The sequence below is a fragment of the Eretmochelys imbricata genome, chromosome 9 (genome assembly GCF_965152235.1).
Source record: "Eretmochelys imbricata isolate rEreImb1 chromosome 9, rEreImb1.hap1, whole genome shotgun sequence".
Lineage (NCBI taxonomy): Eukaryota > Metazoa > Chordata > Testudines > Cheloniidae > Eretmochelys > Eretmochelys imbricata.
Genome location: NC_135580.1, coordinates 83714518 through 83734454, shown reverse-complemented (window position 1 = coordinate 83734454; position 19937 = coordinate 83714518). Strand labels below are relative to the sequence as shown.

General features: G+C 42.4%; 1 protein-coding gene across 1 annotated transcript in view; it reads left to right on the top strand.

The window, feature by feature from the left end:
- The first annotated feature begins 3510 nt into the window (after nt 1-3510).
- ALG13 (ALG13 UDP-N-acetylglucosaminyltransferase subunit) overlaps nt 3511-19937 on the top strand; it is a 55859-nt gene continuing 39432 nt past the window's right edge. Inside the window, exons 1-4 of the mRNA XM_077825566.1 lie at nt 3511-3676; nt 4007-4169; nt 5681-5819; nt 10344-10449. Of these exons, the coding sequence (XP_077681692.1) occupies nt 3596-3676; nt 4007-4169; nt 5681-5819; nt 10344-10449 (489 nt within the window). The 5' untranslated portion in view covers nt 3511-3595. The remainder of the gene's footprint in view (nt 3677-4006; nt 4170-5680; nt 5820-10343; nt 10450-19937) is intronic.

The following is a 19937-nucleotide window of genomic DNA, read 5'->3' as shown; positions in this document are numbered from 1 at the left end:
CTGTTAGTGATAGAGGCAAGATTAAAACTCAGGAGCACAATGGATCCTAGCCTGGTGCTCAGTCTACTAGGCAATGCTTGCTGTCTCATTGCTGTTCATTTTTAAGCTCTTTGCAGAGTTACATGTCAAGGTAATGTGCATTCTTGGCTCTCCTGAAAGGTTCACCTTCTGTAACCTGAAGCATTTAAAATCTTTTATGTCTCCTTTGTGCACAGGATTTTTTGGAGGTCAACAAAGGGTCACCAGACACTGGTTTCCAGGAGAACATGCATAATTTCTGGGATTTATTTTTAGTTAATGCTCTCTATCTGCAAGACCATATACAGAGCCAGAGTTATTTATGCTTATAGGATTCTAAATAAAATATAAAACTAAGAATTGAAACCACATTTGTCTCTTTTCCTTCTGTCTCCCATACCATGATAGTTTTAAGTGTGTGCTGTTTTGGTACTGGTGAAAGGCTTTACTTTATTTGACCTTCAGGGTAGTGAGTGAAACCCCAGAGGAACGATAATTTCCTGTTGCAAAAAAATAATTTTTTTTCTGTTGCAAAAAAAAAAAAAAAAAGAGAAGGGGCTAGAAAGACTCAGAGGTCAACTAAAGGCACTGTTGCCAACTCTTGTGGTTTTAGTGCAAGCCTCACAACATTTGGTATTTCTCTTAAAGCCCTAACTACTGGAATAAGACATTGCAAAAGAATCTCAGTTTTCATTTTAAAAAAATTTTTTTTTCAGAGAAGAGCTTGAAAAAGTGGCCCAATAACACTTTGAAGGGTCAAAAATCATTATACAAAGAAAACAAAAATGTATTAGTTTTTTAAAAAAAAAACCTTATGATTTTTAAGACACTATCATGATTTTGGGGGGCCTGACTCATGATTTTTAACAGGGTTGGCCATATGATAAATGCCTTAGGACAAATATAAAGGGCTAAAGTTGCAGATTCACTCAAAGGGTACCAGAAGAGGACAGCTAGCAGAGACCTCTAGACAAGACCCCCTGCTCTGAGTAGGTGTCAAGGAAGACAGTGAATGCTGCTCAAGGGAAACTATAGTCCTTCTTATTTTCCTATCTGTACTTAACTTCCTTATCTCTGCTAAAACTACACTTCTAAGTACCCTGGATTTTCTTCATACACAACAAGTCTCAGAAACTGCTCCACTAACAGCCTTTTATTGTGTTGGTTTGTTCCCATGGGCTCTTACAACTGTCACTGCACCAAACTCTTTAATCCACTGACAGAGAAGGGAGGAATTCACCTGGTTTTGAGGAGCCTGAGAAAACAATGCTCACCAGAATGTATCTATTAAAATCTCATCCTTTCATACATGTACATGCAAATATAATATTACTATTATTTTAGTATACAGTTCCACCAGCAAGTTTCTGATTGGATGGTGGAGGAGAATGACATCTGAACAAACCATGTGTGTGGTTCACATTTTCCTTTAGAAACACTGTAATAGTGAAAAGAAAAGGAGTACTTGTGGCACCTTAGAGACTAACCAATTTATTTGAGAGTAAGCTTTCGTGAGCTACAGCTCACTTCATCGGATGCATCGATGAAGTGAGCTGTAGCTCACAGAAGCTTACGCTCAAATAAATTGGTTAGTCTCTAAGGTGCCACAAGTACTCCTTTTCTTTTTGTGAATACAGACTAACACAGCTGCTATTCTGAAATTGTAATAGGGAGGTAGTGTAGCTCCTCCCCAGAGAACAGGTGGTTTGCTCTGAAGAGAGACAACGGGAGACAGGTGTCAGATGGGACCTCAGGAGGAAAAAAACAGGGAAGGAAATTAAAAGAAACAAAGTAATCAAGAAGTATATAGTAGCAAGTTCCAGGTGGGAACAGGAGGAATAGAATTAAAGGGTGTCTATATTTCGAGCTAGAGGTGTGATTTCCAGCTTGAGGAGACATATTCGTGTTAGCACTGATCGAGCTAATGCACTAAAGAGTGTAGTTATGGCAGCATGAAGGCTAACCACCCAGAGTACATGCCTGTCAGAGAAACCAGGTATGTACTTATGGTGGCTAGCCCATCCTGCTGCTCATGCTCCTATGGCTACGTTCTGTTCTTAGCACACTAGTTCACTGAGAGCTAGCACAAGTACATCTCCTTAAGCTAGGAATCACACCCCCAGCGCAACATGCAGATATACTCAAATGTGAGCAGCCACACAGTGAAGTCATACATACCTGAGCTAATGTGTCCTCACTGGTGCTGCACTCACCAATGGGTCATCAGGAGTTTGGGGGACATATCCCATAGTTCTTGGTACTGCAGTAAGCTGAGTTGCTCTTTCCAGTAAATTGTGAGAGAATTTGTCTGTCCTTCTAGGCAATGGGAAGGAGGGGTGGGGGGAGAGTATTGTGGGAAGGCATTGGAGGTCTATTAGCACTTGGTGATGTAGGCTACTTCTGCATCATAAACTGGGAGGGTTACCAGCCTGAGTAAAAGTGGCACCTGAGCTCTAACACCCAGCTAAACTGGGTTTAAAGCATCACTAAACTCAGGTCAGAGGGTTCTGCATGGATGGAGCAGTGGCAGGGAGGGCTTGAGGGTGAGATTATGGGCAACAGCTGATTAAGAGCCTGAGTTAACTCTGCAGGGACAAAAAAAGTTGCAAAAATGAACTGTGTTTTAATCATGGCAAAGGAGTAGGTTTTACAGTTATTGTGCCAGATGTCACAGCGGTCGGTGCTGCAGTAACACCTACAAATAAACCATGATTATCTGAAGGCTAATTATCCAAATTTGAGTTGTCTGGACTTTGTTTCTGTCTCCCATTTCTGCACAGTGAAATGAATCAGAAACACTAATTTTGTGAAATTTTTGGATGTTTGCTAAAATCTTTGAAAAATTAAAATTAAACCATGTATAAGAGTGTAGTTGGGCTCTTAAAGCACACAGGAAGAGATAAGTCTTTGCCAGGTCTCCATTAACCACAGTTTTGTTTGGGAATGAGTGGGTATTCCCCATTTCTGGTCTTTCCAAGGTGGTTTGTTTCATTGACATTGAGGGCACTGGAGCATGGCATAGAGGAAAATCTCTGCTCTTTATCGAAGCTATGTAAGCCACAGTTGGTCAGGAATTCTTGTGATAAAAATAAGTAACAAAAATGAAAATAGCAGACTAGGTGTAAACTTAGATCGTTGCATGCTAGCTCCTTGTCCGTTCTCCAGGCCCCAGCCTAGCTCCTGTCTCTGGGGGAAAGCATCTCCCCACTGCTGGGTAAAAACAACACCAAATAGCAACTTTGTGCTTAGCAGTAAAGGAACACCTGGCTCTGAGGGCAGGCTGAGGATTGCTTTGGTTACCTTTATTTCGGGGTTCACAGGGGATGGGCAGGGGTCACTCTGGGGGCCATGTGGGTGCGTCTGTGTGTGGGTAACCTTTGTGTGATAGACCCGCCCGACCATATGTCACTGGGGTGACGCTGCCCCCTGGGCCGCTCGCCCAGCGTGGGGCTCGCCGCTCGGGACAGGCCCGGCTTCGCTGAACCGAGCGCGCCCCCTGGCGGCCGCTCGCATCCCGCCTGTCCGGGAGAGACGCCGCTTGGCCGCCCCCGGCCCGGCCCAGGCGAAGCGGCTGGCCATGAAATCGGCCTTTGTCACCGTGGGGACGACCAGCTTCGAGGAGCTGATCGCCGCGGTGACCACCCCGGAGACGCTCCAGGTGAGGCCGCGGCGCCCTTCCTACAGGCGGCGGGGCCTAGTGCAACCCAGGGCCTGCCGCGGCTCCCGGCTTCCTGCCTGCCCCGCCCCGGCCCCAGCTCGCGCCGCAGGCCCCCAGCCGCCCCGGCTGCTCCCTGCCCGCGGGGTGGGAGCGTCTGCTGGGCCGCGGGGCTGGCTCCCGCGCGGGGCGGTCGGTTCCCCTCAGCCGGCGCCGCGCCCGTCAGGAGCCGGCTCGTGCGCGCGAGGGGAGAAGCGGGGCTGGCCCCGCGGGGCGGCCCAACCCAGCCCTCTCGTCGCCGCGGTAACATGCCCCCCACCCGACCCGCTGTAGGTCTTGCGGAGCCTCGGCTACGGCAGACTCGTCCTGCAGGTTGGCAGAGGCGCGGCGGCCCCGGCCCCGTTCCGCACGGCGGCGTTTACACTGGACGTGTTCCGGTTCAAGGAGTCGCTGGCTGAGGACCTTGAGAAAGCGGATCTGGTGATCAGCCACGCAGGTAAGGCGGCGGCGTCTGGCGCAGGCAGCTGCCCCGGGGCCAGGGAGGTGAGCTCCGCGGGCGGCTGCCGAGAGCTTGCCTCCTGTGAGCCGGGGCAGGGCAGCCCCGGTGATCTGAAGCGCTGTCGTTGCTCTAGGGCGGGGGCCAGGCAAACAGGCATAGCCTGCGGGGCCACTGGCACGTTTTAGAGCTTGTAGCGTTGTCCCTGCGCTGAAGTGGGGATTTTCTGTCCTCGTTTCATGACTCCGGTGCGTGCCTGGGTTTCCCCTGTATGCTGCCTTGTTACCCAAGGGGTGGAAAAGGACTGTTTGCTCTCAGGGCAGGCTAAGGGGCATCCGTATGAATGTCACCTCGCTGTCTGAGCCTCAATGGGGTATTGGAAAAGGACTGGCAGAGGCTGACCTCATGTCAGTGGAGGATTTGAGACGATAGTGGCAAATCCAATCACCAGGATAGCGACAACTAGCAGCCAGTGACCCAGAAGGAGAGAGATTTCCGCACCTCTCAGCAACATACCAGCTCAAGGACAAAGGATGGCAAAGCTGTGAGGTGGGGGATAAGAACTGGCGGCTGAAAGGAGACCTCTCTCACCTGGGAACTGACTGGGGGCTTGTCTACGCTGGCAATTTACAGTGCTGCATCTTTCTCGCTCAGGGGTGTGAAAAAACACCCCACGGAGCACAGCAAGTTTCAGCGCTGTAAAGCGCCAGTGTAGACAGTGCACCAACACTGCGAGCCGGGCCCGTTGTGGAGGTGGGTTTTTTAGAGCACTGGGAGAGCTCTCTCCCAGTGCTGTGCCGTGACCGCACAAGCCATGTTAAAGCGCGGCCACGGCAGCACTTTAGCGTTGCCAGGTAGGGTAGCTCTAAGGAGGTCAGAGAGCGAGAGCTTGAACCCTGTGGGTCACTACAGCTGGTCTGGACTCTGGGAGTTAGCCAGAATTGTCTATCGTTTAACCTTCAGTTCCCTATGCTGCCCTAAAAACTTCCTATGCTGTGTTCCAGTTGACTAATAAACCTTAATGTTTTGACAATGCAGTTTGAGTGTGTCTGCAAATGCTTGGTGAGGTGCATTAATTCCCAAAGAGCGGACAAGTCCCTAGCAGGAATCTAGCTCATTTGGACTCACTGAACAGAGCTCACCGCGTGAAACGGGAGAGCTGGAGCCCAGAGGTCGAGTCGAAGGAGGTGGTGAGGCCACAAGGCCGACGCTGTGCAGGAAGAGTGAGACCCAAGGGGGCACCGGCCCACTGATGGTGTTCCTCCTAGAGAGTTTTCCAAAGCTGGAGGCACAGCACCAATCCTATGGCACCGTGACAGTCGCCAGTTTAAATTTTGTAACCTTTTTGTCAAAACTCCCATTCAAACCAAATGTCCGCGGAATCATTCAGTATAACAGGAGTTTGGCGTGAGTAAATACTTCAGGGTTAATTGGTTTTTACTGCAAGAGTGTAAGGTGAAACTTGGATGCACATGTGCAAATACTGTTCATAGTACTGGCTTCTTCTGTAGGTGCAGGCACTTGTTTGGAGACACTGGAGAAAGGAAAACCACTCTTGGTGGTTGTAAATGAAAAGCTGATGAACAATCATCAGCTAGAATTAGCCAGGCAACTATACAAAGATGGACACCTCTTCTACTGCACTTGTAGGTATGGAACATATTTTCATATCCTTTGTGCCTCTTTCTAGGGGTACAGCCAACTGTTCTCACTTTGTTCCCTTCGAAGAAATTGATAGCAGCCATCCTGACTGAACAAGTATTATCATTATGAGTGTTAAGGTAGTGCATAGGAGCCCTAGTCATGGCCTAGGAGCCCATTGTGCTATGCATAGTTTTTACAGTTTTATTTTACAGTATTACTTACAACACACAGATTTATGGGAGGGGAGAATCTCTTCTCTGCAACTGTACATCAAAGGCAAAAGTCAGTAACTCTTCCGCAAACAGACAGTGACTTGATCCCTCCAGAGCTAGTCTACCACTGCTACATATTTTTGCCAGGGTAGATTACTACTAGAGTTATGCTTGGTGCTACTTTCACCAAATCCTTGAAAATCTGGTTCCAAGGTTATCATTTTATAGGGCACTACTGATTCCAATTAAATGACGAACACTCTAAACAGAGCAAAAGTGAGGGCATTTGAGTTGCAGTTATTCAGACTGTTCAGGGGGAAAAAAAAACACCCATACAAATCCAAACCTCTGAAGTTGGTAGAAAGCAGCACTGGCCAATAGATCTAAGTAACATACTTTGTAAGTGTCAAGGTTCCTCCCCCACTCTGAACTCTAGGGTACAGATGTGGGGACCTGCATGAAAAACCTCCTAAGCTTATCTTTACCAGCTTAGGTCAAAACTTCCCTAATGTACAAAATATTCCACCCTTTGTCCTTGGATTGGCCGCTACCACCACCAAACTAATACTGGTTACTGGGGAAGAGCTGTTTGGACGCGTCTTTCCCCCCAAAATACTTCCCAAAACCTTGCACCCCACTTCCTAGACAAGGTTTGGTAAAAAGCCTGACCAATTTGCCTAGGTGACTACAGACCCAGACCCTTGGATCTTAAGAACAATGAATAATCCTCCCAACACTTGCACCCCCCTTTCCTGGGAAATGTTGGATAAAAAGCCTCACCAAATTGCATAGGTGACCACAGACCCAAACCCTTGGATCTGAGAACAATGAAAAAGCATTCAGTTTTCTTACAAGAAGACTTTTAATAAAAATAGAAGTAAATAGAAATAAAGAAATCCCCCCTGTAAAATCAGGATGGTAGATACCTTACAGGGTAATTAGATTAAAAAACATAGAGACCCCTCTAGGCAAAACCTTAAGTTACAAAAAAGATAGACAGAAATAGTTATTCTATTCAGCACAGTTCTTTTCTCAGCCATTTAAAGAAATCATAATCTAACCCGTACCTAGCTAGATTATTTACTAAAAGTTCTAAGACTCCATTCCTGGTCTATCCCCAGCAAAGACAGAATATAGACAGACACACAGACCCTTTGTCTCTCTCCCTCCTCCCAGCTTTTGAAAGTATCTTGTCTCCTCATTGGTCATTTTGGTCAGGTGCCAGCGAGGTTACCTTTAGCTTCTTAACCCTTTACAGGTGAGAGGAGCTTTCCCCTGGCCAGGAGGGATTTCAAAGGGGTTTACCCTTCCCTTTATATTTATGACAGTAAGGTAAATTAATAAAAGGCCCTGTCTCTTCAGAAGCTACTGTTTGAAATGATTTAGGTCTTCATGTTTAATACAACCTTAAAACAACATCAGAAATTTGGGTTGATCAACCACTATCCTACCCAGAGGCAGAGTTGTGGAATAACCATTTAGATCTGACACAAGCTCTCTTGTCTTGCACACTGATTGCTCCTGCTGTCAACTTAATTCTAACACCTGGTCAAGACTCTGTGTGGATGTCTGTAGTCAGGAGATCTTAGGAAGGTAAAAACAGGATACAGATTGGATAATGTGAAATGCATTCACAAGTGTCTTAAATGTAAGTAATCTTATTACTTATATGTGCACGGTACTATTAATGAATAAAATAAGATGAAGTTCCCTCTCAAGAATCTTAAACTTAATATAAACACAGATAATACAATGAATATTATTGTCCTTCATAAGTGAAAAATCATTCAGGAAAAATTAAGAAGGGACAGTGGGAAAGCTTTAGGGTACATGTTATGTGTTTTATGATTCATGTTTGGGAACATTGGGTTATCATGGTAATTTCTTATGTTTTGCTAAATTTAAAACTGCTGTCATGAGACACAAAAATAACCAAGTGAAAATGTTTAGTGGAAGAAGAATTTTGAGAAGGGATCTGAAGGACAGCACCTAACCCACTCTGAATCTGGCTCCACATTGAAAGGAAAAACCATTAGTCATGTTACTCCTGGGGGAATTCTGTAACAAAAAATCCAAAATTCTGGATATTTTATTTGTCAAAATAATGCAATATAATCACACCAGTTTCATTTATTTTGGTACTTTATTTATACCATAGAAAAAAAATCAAAATAATTGTTCAGCATTTTCTAAACACATGAAATTTATGTTATGAATTCTTGGTAACCAAGACCCTGCATTCCAGTTATAATCCTGGATTTAAATTTAGATTACATTACTTTTATTTTGGTGTTTGGTGTACTGTAAAGTAGACTGCCGCTTTAAATTGCTCAGAGTTTCACACATGAAAGTCATACAGTTTTGTTAGTCATTGTCCTGCATTTATTTTAAATGGATAATTAAAATAGATCCTGAGCTGTAATCTGACCCCATTGTGCCTCTCTGGCACAGAAGAAAAAGCGAGAAAGCCCATACAGACCTTCCTAGCTGAGGATTCCCTTACTGTCATTTACAATAAGGCTCCTTTTATACCACTATGGCAAGGTAAAGGAGCCTTAATTGAGGAAAATGGGAACAATTAACTAACAATGGGAACATTAGCAGCCTGCCTGTTTAGTTAAAAGAAAAGGAGGACTTGTGGTACCTTAGTCTAACAAATTTATTTGAGCATAAGCTTTCGTGAGCTACAGCTCACTTCATCAGATGCATTCAGTGGAAAATACAGTGGGGAGATTTATATACACAGAGAACATGAAACAATGGGTGTTACCATACACACTGTAACCAGAGTGATCACTTAAGGTGAGCTATTACCAGCGGGGGTGGGGGGGACACCTTTTGTAGTGATAATCAAGGTGGGCCATTTCCAGCAGTTGACAAGAACGTCTGAGGAAGGGGAAGGGGGATAAACATGGGGAAATAGTTTTACTTCGTGTAATGACCCATCCACTCCCAGTCTCTATTCAAGCCTAAGTTAATTCTATCCAGTTTGCAAATTAATTCCAATTCAGCAGTCTCTCATTGGAGTCTGTTTTTGAAGTTTTTTTGTTGAAGACTTTTAGGTCTGTAATCGAGTGACCAGAGAGATTGAAGTGTTCTCCAACTGGTTTTTGAATGTTATAATTCGTGACATCTGATTTGTGTCCATTTATTGTTTTACGTAGAGACTGTCCAGTTTGACCAATGTATATGGCAGAAGGGCATTGCTGGCACATGAGGGCATATATCACATTGGTAGATGTGCAGGTGAACGAGCCTCTGATAGTGTGGCTGATGTGATTAGGCCCTATGATGATGTCCCCTGAATAGATATGTGGACACAGTTGGCAAGGGGCTTTGTCCCCCACCCCCCACTGTTCCTCAGACGTTCTTGTCAACTGCTGGAAATGGCCCACCTTGATTATCACTACAAAAGGCTCCTTCCCTCCTCCCCACCCCCCCCCCCCGCTCTCCTGCTGGTAATAGCTCACCTTAAGTGATCACTCTAGTTACAGTGTGTATGGTAACACCCATTGTTTCATGTTCTCTATGTATATAAATCTCCCCACCGTATTTTCCACTGAATGCATCCAATGAAGTGAGCTGTAGCTCACGAAAGCTTATGCTCAAATAAATTTTTAGTCTCTAAGGTGCCACAAGTACTCCTTTTCTTTTTGCGAATACAGACTAACAAGGCTGCTACTCTGAAACCTGTTTAGTTGTTACATTTCTGCTCTGCCTCAGGCACAGAGCCAGCTTCACACAGTCCTATGCCCAGGATGCAGCAATAGCGAGGAGAGGGACAGTGAGTCTCTCTCACTCATTTGCATGCAGGCAGGCGGCCAGCCCCACCACCTTACTGTCTCTCTACAGACACGTCCAGCCTTCCTTCCCTTCCCTTCCTTCCCCCCTCCACCCCCCCGCCTCGGTGATCTGCTCTCTGCTGTCCACTGCTCCCAGCAGATGTTCTCCGGGCTGCCAAGGAAGGGAAATGTGTTCCCCACAGATTTCTTTGCTTCCCTCATTTTTCTGCGTGGGAGCCAAGAAATCTGCGGAAGGTATGAATTGTGTGCCCGCCCCCCCGACCCCACATGCAGTGTGCAAAATTCCCCCAGGAGTAGTCGTGCTGAAATAGTATCAGTTTCATGAGGCTAATTCTCTTTCTACCTGTGGTGTCTCTTTTCCCTCTAATGTGTGTTCTTGTTGCTAATCTAATGCCAAAGGGAATCATGTGCATGCATGCTTCAAGGCTAGATTAGAAAAACAGTGAAAGACAAAATACCCCCATGTGTAGTATTTAATCGTTCATGTTGCCTTTGTTTTTGCTTTGTTTTTATAGCACCCTTTTGGAGTCATTGAAGTCAATCGATTTGTCAACACTGAAACCCTTTCCTCCTGGACAGCCAGAAAAGTTTGCTGCATTCTTGGATAGAGTTATTGGATTTGAATAACTAATCCAGAAAAATGAAAATGTTAGTATGTGGTCAAATTCTTCTAATGTCACTTCCTTAATAGGAAAATCTACTTATTGGGACCAACACTTTTTGTATCAACTGAACGTAAATATGCCTGTTCAATTTCAGCTGACATTAAATATTTTCCCATTTAATGCCAATTTAAAATCTACTGGCTTCATGCTTCAGTTAACACAGTGTCAGTAGAGGTATAGGGTTATTTTTTGTTTGACAACTATATCTAAAGGACTTATCTAGAAAGAGTCAAGGAGAGCCAGAAACTAAAGACCCACAACTTGACTCTTGCAGACAAGTCCAGCTGATAAAGCAGATGGCAAATCCAGCTAACAGACAAAAAGATGTTTCCTTGCCGTTTTCAGTCTCAACTGTGAGTAAGATCTTAAAGAAAAAGAGAGAGATCCTAAACGAGTAGCACAGTGGTTCAAACTACAATCAAACATGGCAACAGGTGGAGAAAAAGAAGGGGGTAGAGGAGGCACTTCTGCACTGGTTTGTTCATATACATCATCAGAACATATCAATTACAGGTGAGTTACTGATCAGGAAAGCACAAAACATTGCAACAGAAATGGGACTTGAAAATTTTGAACCAGTCAACAGGTGGCTTTGCTGGCAGAAAGCATGAACTACCATTGCATTTAAATGGAGCCATGTTGAGAGAGATACTGGTATCTCAACTCAAGCACTGGACAACAGATGTCTTTCCCTCAATCTTGGCCAAATTCTGGCCTTTAAAAAGTCATCATTAGCAGCCAAATAGCAAAGGAAAGAGTCACTGTTCTTGTGTGTCCAAGCCAAACTGGCAAAGATAAAATGAAAATTCTTCTGATTGAAAACCGGAAAATGCCATGTTGTTTTCCTGGTGTCCCCTCCCTGTCTATGATCTATAAAACAAACAGGAATGCATGAATGATTGCCGTCAGATTCACTGAATGGCTTATGAACATTGACAAAGAGATGGGGAAAAAGAAAAGGAAAATTGCACTGATTCTCAATTGTTCAGCCCACCCTACTCCAGAATTTACAAATGTGAAACTGAATTTTCTGCTGCCCAGTACAATTTCTCTACACCAGACTATGGCTGAAGGGGTCATTCACAATTTAAAGCTCCATTATAGAAAGATCATGGTGCATAAATTCTTCATGCAAACTGATGGTGGCACAGCAAATGTGAGAAAGTTCACTAGAGATCTTGATGTTTTGGATGCTGTTTATGTTGCGCAGTACCAGGCTGGAGGTAACAACTTTGTCCGTTGTAACCAAAAAACTGGTTTTGCAGTTGCCATCAAGGAAATCACAGACTTATCTTGGAGGACTTTTCAGCTGAACTTGGAGAGACTTATGTCCTTGGCTGATTTCCATTAATACTCTAATACAGATGCTGACCTTGAATGCTTAAGTCAGATGACATAATTAAGATCTATGTAATCAGTTTTGGAGCCTACTGAAGTGAACAAAACTGGGGAGGAAGATGCAGTCCTAAAACCAACCAAAGAAGCTATTTTTAGAACAAGCTTTTGGTTGTAGTGAAGTGAATAAAACTATTACTAAATCCATTCTACAGTTTGGTAAAGCCCCAATCTCTGTCAGGTACTAACAGCATTGTCTGATCCCATCTATAAGGCCACATAGTGTTTTAACCATATTGGAAATTAATGTGAAACCAGGTCCTCCACCACAGCAGCTTCTTTCGTAATATAGCCTGGTCCACACTTGGAACAGACCTGTACTAGTTACACTTATGTTGATACATAGCTGTTATCGAAGTTCTGACTGCTTCTCCCAGATCACTGCAGTGTGGTTGAGTTTTGTTTTATGCAAACAGTCAAACATAGTGGTACACTGCTAAAAAGTTAGTCTTCAACAAAATTTGCTAGCACAATTTTCAGGAGGAAAAAAATCCCTGTCCACACTGACTCACACCCTTCTAGTTAAACCCATATCAACAACCATGTTTTAGTGTGGTTCTGATCCCTGTAAGTACGATACAAGCTAAGTCTAAATTAAAGTGCTCTTCCTCTAAATGTTCTTTAAATGTTTGTATTTGAAAGCTGACAGTGATGCAGTTCCAAATGTCACAGTACATGTGACCATAAACGATGGAAACAAATTAATTTTATTTCATGAATGCTTATTGAGCTAGGCAGCATACATACTTAATAAAAAGACAGCCCCTGCCTCCTAAAAGTTTATAATTTGTTTTGATATTTTTTCCCAAATTTAGCTGTGTGATTTTGGACATGCAACAAATATGTGAAAGGGACAGAGCGGAACAGAAACTTTGTTTGGCATCTTAAGAGCTGAAAAGAGGAAAATTGGCTCAACTTTATAATTTCCTAAAAAAAGTATGAACACACTCTCTGCAACAGATTTCAGATTTCTTTATTTCAGTTATGTGCCTTCTGCTAATATCTTTATTTCAACAGAGAGGTTTTTTTTACATGTCATAGCATCAGAAAAGCAAGGCAAGGAGTCTGTGATGTAAATTTTTGTGAATAAATACAGTAAAGTAAGGTTTGTATTAGGGCTGTCAAGCGATTAAAAAAAATTAATCACGCTGTTAAACAATAATAGAATACCATTTGTTTTAAATATTTTTGGATGTTTACTAAATTTTCATATATATTAATTTCAGTTACAACACAGAATACAAAGTGTATAGTGCTCACTTTATATTTTTTATTATAAATATTTGCACTGTAAAAAACAAAAATTGTATTTTTCAATTCACCTCATACAAGTACTGTAGTGCAATCTCTTTATCATGAAAGTTGAATTTACAAATGTAGAATTATGTACAAAAAACCTGCACTCAAACGTAGAACTTTAGAGCCTACAAGTCCACTCAGTCCTACTTCTTGGTCAGCCAATCACTCAGACAAACAAGATTGGTTACAATTTGCAGAAGATAATGCTGCCTGCTTCTTGTTTACAGTGTCATCTGAAAGTGAGAACAGGCGTTCACATGGCACTGTAGTAGCTGGAGTTGCAAGATATTTACATGCCAGATGCGCTAAAGAGTCATATATCCCTTTATGCTTCAACCACCATTCCAGAGGACATGCTTCGATGCTGATGATGGGTTCTGCTTGATAACGATCCAAAGCAGTGCGGACTGACACATGTTCATTTTCATCATCTGAGTCATGCCACCAGCAGAAGATTGATTTTCTTTTTTGGTGATTTGGGTTCTATATTTTCCGCATCAGAGTGTTGCTCTTTTAAGACTTCTAAAAGCATGCTCCACACCTCGTGCCTCTCAGATTTTGGACAGCACTCCAGATTCTAAACATTGGGTCGACAGCTGTAGCTATTTTTAGAAATCTCACATCGGTACCTTCTTTGCGTTTTGTCAGATCTGCTCTGAAAGTGTTCTTATAACGAACATGTGCTAGGTCATCATCCCTGACTGCTATAACATGAAATATATGCAGAATGCAGGTAAAACAGAGCAGGAGACATTCAATTCTCCCCCGAAAGAGTACAGTCACAAATTTAATTGATGCATTATTTTTTTAGCGAGCATCATCGGCATGGAAGCATGTCCTCTGCAAGGGTGGCTGAAACATGAAGGGGCATACGAATGTTTAGCATATCTGACATGTAAATACGTTGCAACGCCAGCTACAAAAGTGCCATGCGAACGCCTATTCTCACTTGCAGGTGACACTGTAAATAAGAAGCAGGCAGCAGTATTTCCTATCAAGGTAAACAAACTTGTTTGTCTTAGCGATTGGTGGAATAAGTAGGACTGAGTGGACTTGTAGGTTCTAAAGTTTTACACTGTTTTGTTTTTGAGTACAGTTATGTAACCAAAAAAATCTGCATTTGCAAGTTACAGTTTCACGATAGATTGCACTACAGTACTTGTATGAGGTGAACTGAAAAATACTATTTCTTTTGCTTATCATTTTTACAGTGCATATATTTGTAATCAAAAATAATAATATAAAGTGAGCACTGTGCATTTTGTATTCTGTGTTGTAATTGAAATCAATATAGAAAATGTAGAAAAGCATCCAAAATATTTAATAAATTTCAATTGGTATTTTATTGTTATAAGTATGATTAATCACGATTAATCCTTTTGAGTTAATCACGTGAGTTAACTGATTAATTGACTGCCCTAGTTTGTATGTATTATGTTTGCGGTGTGGGTATTAATAAACATTCACACAACAAACAGAACTTATTATTGGTTAAATACGCTTTTGTTTGGCAGAATTTTGGAAAATATAGACTATTCAATCGGAGGTTCTTACAACATTGTAGACCTGTCCAGGCAAGGTGAATAGGTTGTGTTTTAAATCATGTTCACAAACACATTTTTAAAAATGCAATATTATACAGGAGTTTTCACCTAGTGTAGACAAGGCAAGGTCTGCTTATATGTGTTAGGTGGTCATGGTCAATCCTAAACTCCTGTTTTTCTACTCCAGACATAGGCTAAATATTTTTTGGACTCCAGGTTTGATTTATTTATATAGCTGCAAGTCCGTGTCAGAGTTCATGCAGGTTGAAATGTAAAAGTGCCAATAATTTCACCTAACTGAGAACAGAAAGGACACCTATATCAAATAAAGAAAACATTGTTTTGGGAGGCTCAGTATATATGTATACATATGCACACATAGCACCAATGAAATGCAGCATCCTCGAAGGTGGGAGTGTGATAACCAACTAGTATACCACACAGTGCACAACAACTGTGGATGGAAATTTTAGTCCAAGCACACCAGGAAAAATCACTATTATTTCAAGTAGTGTGATTGGTTCTTTAATGTCTATGGAGAGAGAACAGCACTTTGTTTTTTTTTTTAAAAAAAGGTTTAATTTAAAATAAGCTCTATTTTAAAATAATTTTAACCAGGGCTAAACAGTTGTGTTAAACTCTTGGTCACATATCCAGACACCAAAATTGTTAGATGTGATCAAACCCAGCACTAAAAGAATCTATCACTTGTACTAAGGCAGGCTGCCTTTAGTCTAGGGACTTGGCTTCACTGCAGAGTTAACCTGCGTTATAACTTGAGTGTTGCCCCCAGATCAAATCCCATCCATACACAAAAACTATGAACTCAAGCATGGTAGTTCTTTAACTTGATTTGGCTGGCCTGTCAAGGGTTATAATCTAGAGTTCAAGTGAACACAACTCAGCGGGCAATCCAATCACTACAATCTGAATGTTATTTCATAGTTTGACTGCTCTCATCTGAGTTAGACTAATTTGATTTGTTAACTGCAGTGAAAACCTGGGTTAGAAGTTAACAGACTGTACAGTCACTGTGGCCAGCTGGTAGGGGTAGACACATGAAGTAGGCTATCTTATTTTTAGAGCTAGGTGGAAAATGGTTTTCCTATCCCATGAAAGTTTTAATGATTTTGAAATTTATCCTACCACAAATAGTGACAAATTATAAATCTCATATTTTTATGAACTGAACCTGAATTGGGTTTTTTTGGATTAGGTAAAATTAAATGTTTCCTTTTGATAATTCCAAAACGTTGTATTTTTATTTCAACCTTTTTTAACCTTTCTTTTTGGAGATTATAAATTAACAGAAATTTTCAAAACAAAAAGTTGTTTCAAACCAAAAATGAAACTTTTTGTTTTGAAAATCTTGAAACAACATTTTGACCATTTCAACACATTTTTTAAAATAAAAAATTCAAATTGGGAAATTTGTCAATACCAACCCTTTCCCACAGAGTTTCGTGAAAAATATTCAGTTGGAAAACTCCAGACTAGCTCTAGTTATTACTTAATTGTTCAAATGTCATGAAAAAGAAAAATACTGTTTGTATATCATTCTAATATCTCAGATATTATCCTCCTTGCTCTGACCTGAGCTTTAGGTTGGGATGGAGACGGAAAAGATTTCAGATTATTAACACTTTATAGAAAATGAAATTATGTGCTTTACAATGTTTTCAGTACCTATTCCCCAAAAATTGTTCAGGTCTTTGACTGCTCGGACACTGTTCATATTTCATCCTGGATCAAATAAACACCTGTAACCTTCTGATTTCCTATTATATGAATCTCTGTACGAGTCGCCATTTCTCTTTTATTAATCAGACACTCTAGCCATTTCTAAGCACTAGTATTTCCATTCCAGGACATAGCATTTTCATCATTTTTAGTTAAAGGAACAGTCTTTGATAAGTTTTTACAGTAATATTAATGTTTTTCATTTTTTTAGGTAAAAGGACTGGTTTGTTTTCTCGTTGTAGTATTCTGGTCATCTTTTTGTCCTGTTTTCTAGTAAACCATCAGAGGCCTCTACATTTAGGGGGAATCATATGACTTGTGGGCTCTGGAAGTGCATTTACTTTGCCAGTTCAAATCCAGCCCAAATCAATAGTAAACAAAAGTTTCAAAGAGGGTTATTTGAAATTATTTACTTTAATTTAAAGAAAAACAAAACCAGCAAAATAAAAGCGTGCCCATCCAGGCTCCAGGTGACCGTGACAACAATTAAAAGCACAATACAAAAATAATTACAAAGAAAATAACCAAACCAAGATTCCATCCTGCAAGCTGCTTCCAGGGGGCTAGCTCCATATGCCTCTGTGGAATAGCTGGCAAAATCAGCCCATCTAACAGTCATCAGTCAGCAAAACTATTACAGTTCCTACTCTACCCTTTCTCTTCAAATAAGAACATAAGAATAAGAATGACCATACTGTGTCAGATCGAAGGTTCATCCAGCCCAGTATCCTATCTGCCAACAGTGGCCAATGCCAGGCGTCCCAGAGGGAGTGAACCTAACAGGTAAAGATCAAGTGATCTCTCTCCTGCCATCCATCTCCATCCTCTGACAAACAGAGGCTAGGGACACCATTCCTTACCCATCCTGGCTAATGGCCATTAATGGACTTAACCTCCATGAATTTATCTAGTTCTCTTTTAAACCCTGTTATAGTCCTGGCCTTCACAACCTCCTCAGGCAAGGAGTTCCACAAGTTGACTGCACTGTGTGAAGAAGAACTGAATGAATCTCACTCTTCCTGAGATGTCTCCATTGCAAAGGGGTTTTTTAGTCCACAACAGGAAGAGGGGCCCTCATAGAACATATTAAAAATCTCATTCAAATTGGTAGTATCAACAGGGAGACCAAGGATAGAATAGGTATGCAGATTAACGTTGTTCCACCTGGTGAAGGTACATTGTTAGTGTGGTGTGAGGTTTGCACTTTCACTGCCCCTGCAGTATTTGTTCTGCAAATAAATAGAAGTCGTCAGCACTCTCACCATAGGCACTTACAGGAGCATGGAAAAAGAGAGTAAGAAAGACAAAAATGCCAGCGAGAGGGCTTTGAGAGGGTTTTTCCCCAAAGGTAGGGGAGAGGGATTGGTAATACCACCCATCAATTACACGATACTACTCTACCAGTATTTTGTCCTGTAAATGTCAAGCAGATACTTAAAAAATGGGGCAGGTTTAATTGGAAGAGTTGTGAGCCTTGACAATATTCACATAGAATATTTTGTTTCTACTACTAAATAATCACGTAATTGTGCAATTGGTATTAAATGTCACTCCTTTAAATAGTGTTTTGCCTAAAATAAGTTTTTTTTTAAAGTTCTGCATGTACATGTTTGATGTCTAATTACACCCCTTAGTAACACCTGAGAAACACAAATGACAGCTGTCTTCATAAACAGTTTATCTGCTGTCCAATAGCACAAGTTAATTTTTCTAATCCCCCAAATTTTCCTCACTGAGATTTTCACTTTCTAAGTTGGCAAAGACAACACGGCTTGGTTAATATTTACCACTTTGTGAACTAGGTATTGCAGGAGTTGGGCCTAGAGTCCCTATGAAACTACTTAGCAGTTTTGGCTGCAGTAGGGACCAAAGGAATTAACCCCTAATTTGCAACATGGTATTTATAGTCATATATAAGCACAGCAGAAAAAAAGCTCTAAATAATCAATATGAACTCAGCCTAACAAGAAATCCCTTCTCTTCCTAGGGTGGGATGAAGAACTAGAGAGCATCTGTTGTCAGTATTTTATTGATCTTTTAATCAAAGAACAATCAATTTTACAGGGGGAAAAAAACAGATACACACATGGACTCTGAACCTGCATATGAGTAATTTTACACGGGAACAGTCCCACTGAGCTCAATGATTTGCAGGATTGGGGCTTACAAATAGAAAACAAGAAAGACAAATGTTTATTACTAACTTACACTACATCTAAAGGAGTCTAGTAAAACACATAAATGTTCATGTTCTCCTCTCTGATGCCTCATTGGTTCATTAGAACTTAATTGTCACCAGCTCTGTGTATTAGGCACCTGTTTTTGAAAAAGAGTAGAAAAGCCTTTACACCTGCTAAGAAACCACCCAAATCTGAATATAAAAGGGGGGGGGGGAGAAGGACACACAAAGGGTAATATAACCAGTGAAAAGCAAACTAGAGCAACTAATAGTGGCATTCTAAGGAAATAAAGTTTTTAACTTTCTCTGTATTTTAAACTATTACATTTTGATGCATTACAACAGACAAGCTAGACCACATAAGCAAATCAGTCCAAAATTATCTTCTATGAGAGGCATATAAAATAATACTTCACTCGCTGCTAATAACAACCCTTGGAGCAGAAACAGCTATATGGAAACACATTTAAGGCGACCCAGGACCACCAGCCAGAATCAACAGCGAGTCTTTGTAGGGCTGTGGATTCTAAGCCTGCCCTGGGGGGCTAGTTCGCTTGTTAAACACTTGTGATTGCTCTCCCTCCCTTGGGATGTTGTGTCTGTCATAGCCCCACGGGGAAGAGGAGAAGGGAGCAGTCCCCAGGCCCGGACACTTCGGGACGCCTGTTCTGTAACTTTTACACTTTGCTCCTTGGGGCTTCAGGCACCGATTGATTCCCCAGGGCCGGCTCGCTTGGCTATATGAGGCACGAGACCAGGGCCGATCACCAGAAGAGGCGCGGAAGCATGGGCAGCCCGGGCTCATTGCCTGCAGCTGGGCTCCCAGCGAGCGACGCCACGCGCAGCCCCGTGCGCCCGGGAGGCGGCTGCGCTCAGCGGCGCTCCCCCTCCCTACTCAGCGCATCCCCGCCCCACCGCCGTCTCCCCTGCAGCCTCCCCAGCGAGCCCCTCCTCCCCTCCCCCCAGCCCCACGGCTCCAAAGCCCCCGGGGCCACAATGCAGCTGTCCTCCCACCAGCCTGGTGCCTGCTCCTAGTCCTCAGGCTGGACCCGGGGGCTCTTGCCTCGCAGAAGTAGGAGTTACCCCTCCCTCCTTTCCACCCCCACCCCCCCCGAACCCGCCCCCGGTCGGAAGATGCAGAAAGGCTGGAAGAAATACTTCGGCCAGAAATCCCTCAGCGAGGTCACCATGGATGAGTATCTGGCCAGCCTGGGGCTGTACCGCAAGCTCACTGCTAAAGACGCCTCTTGTCTCTTTCGGGCTATTTCCGAGCAGGTAAAAGGAGTT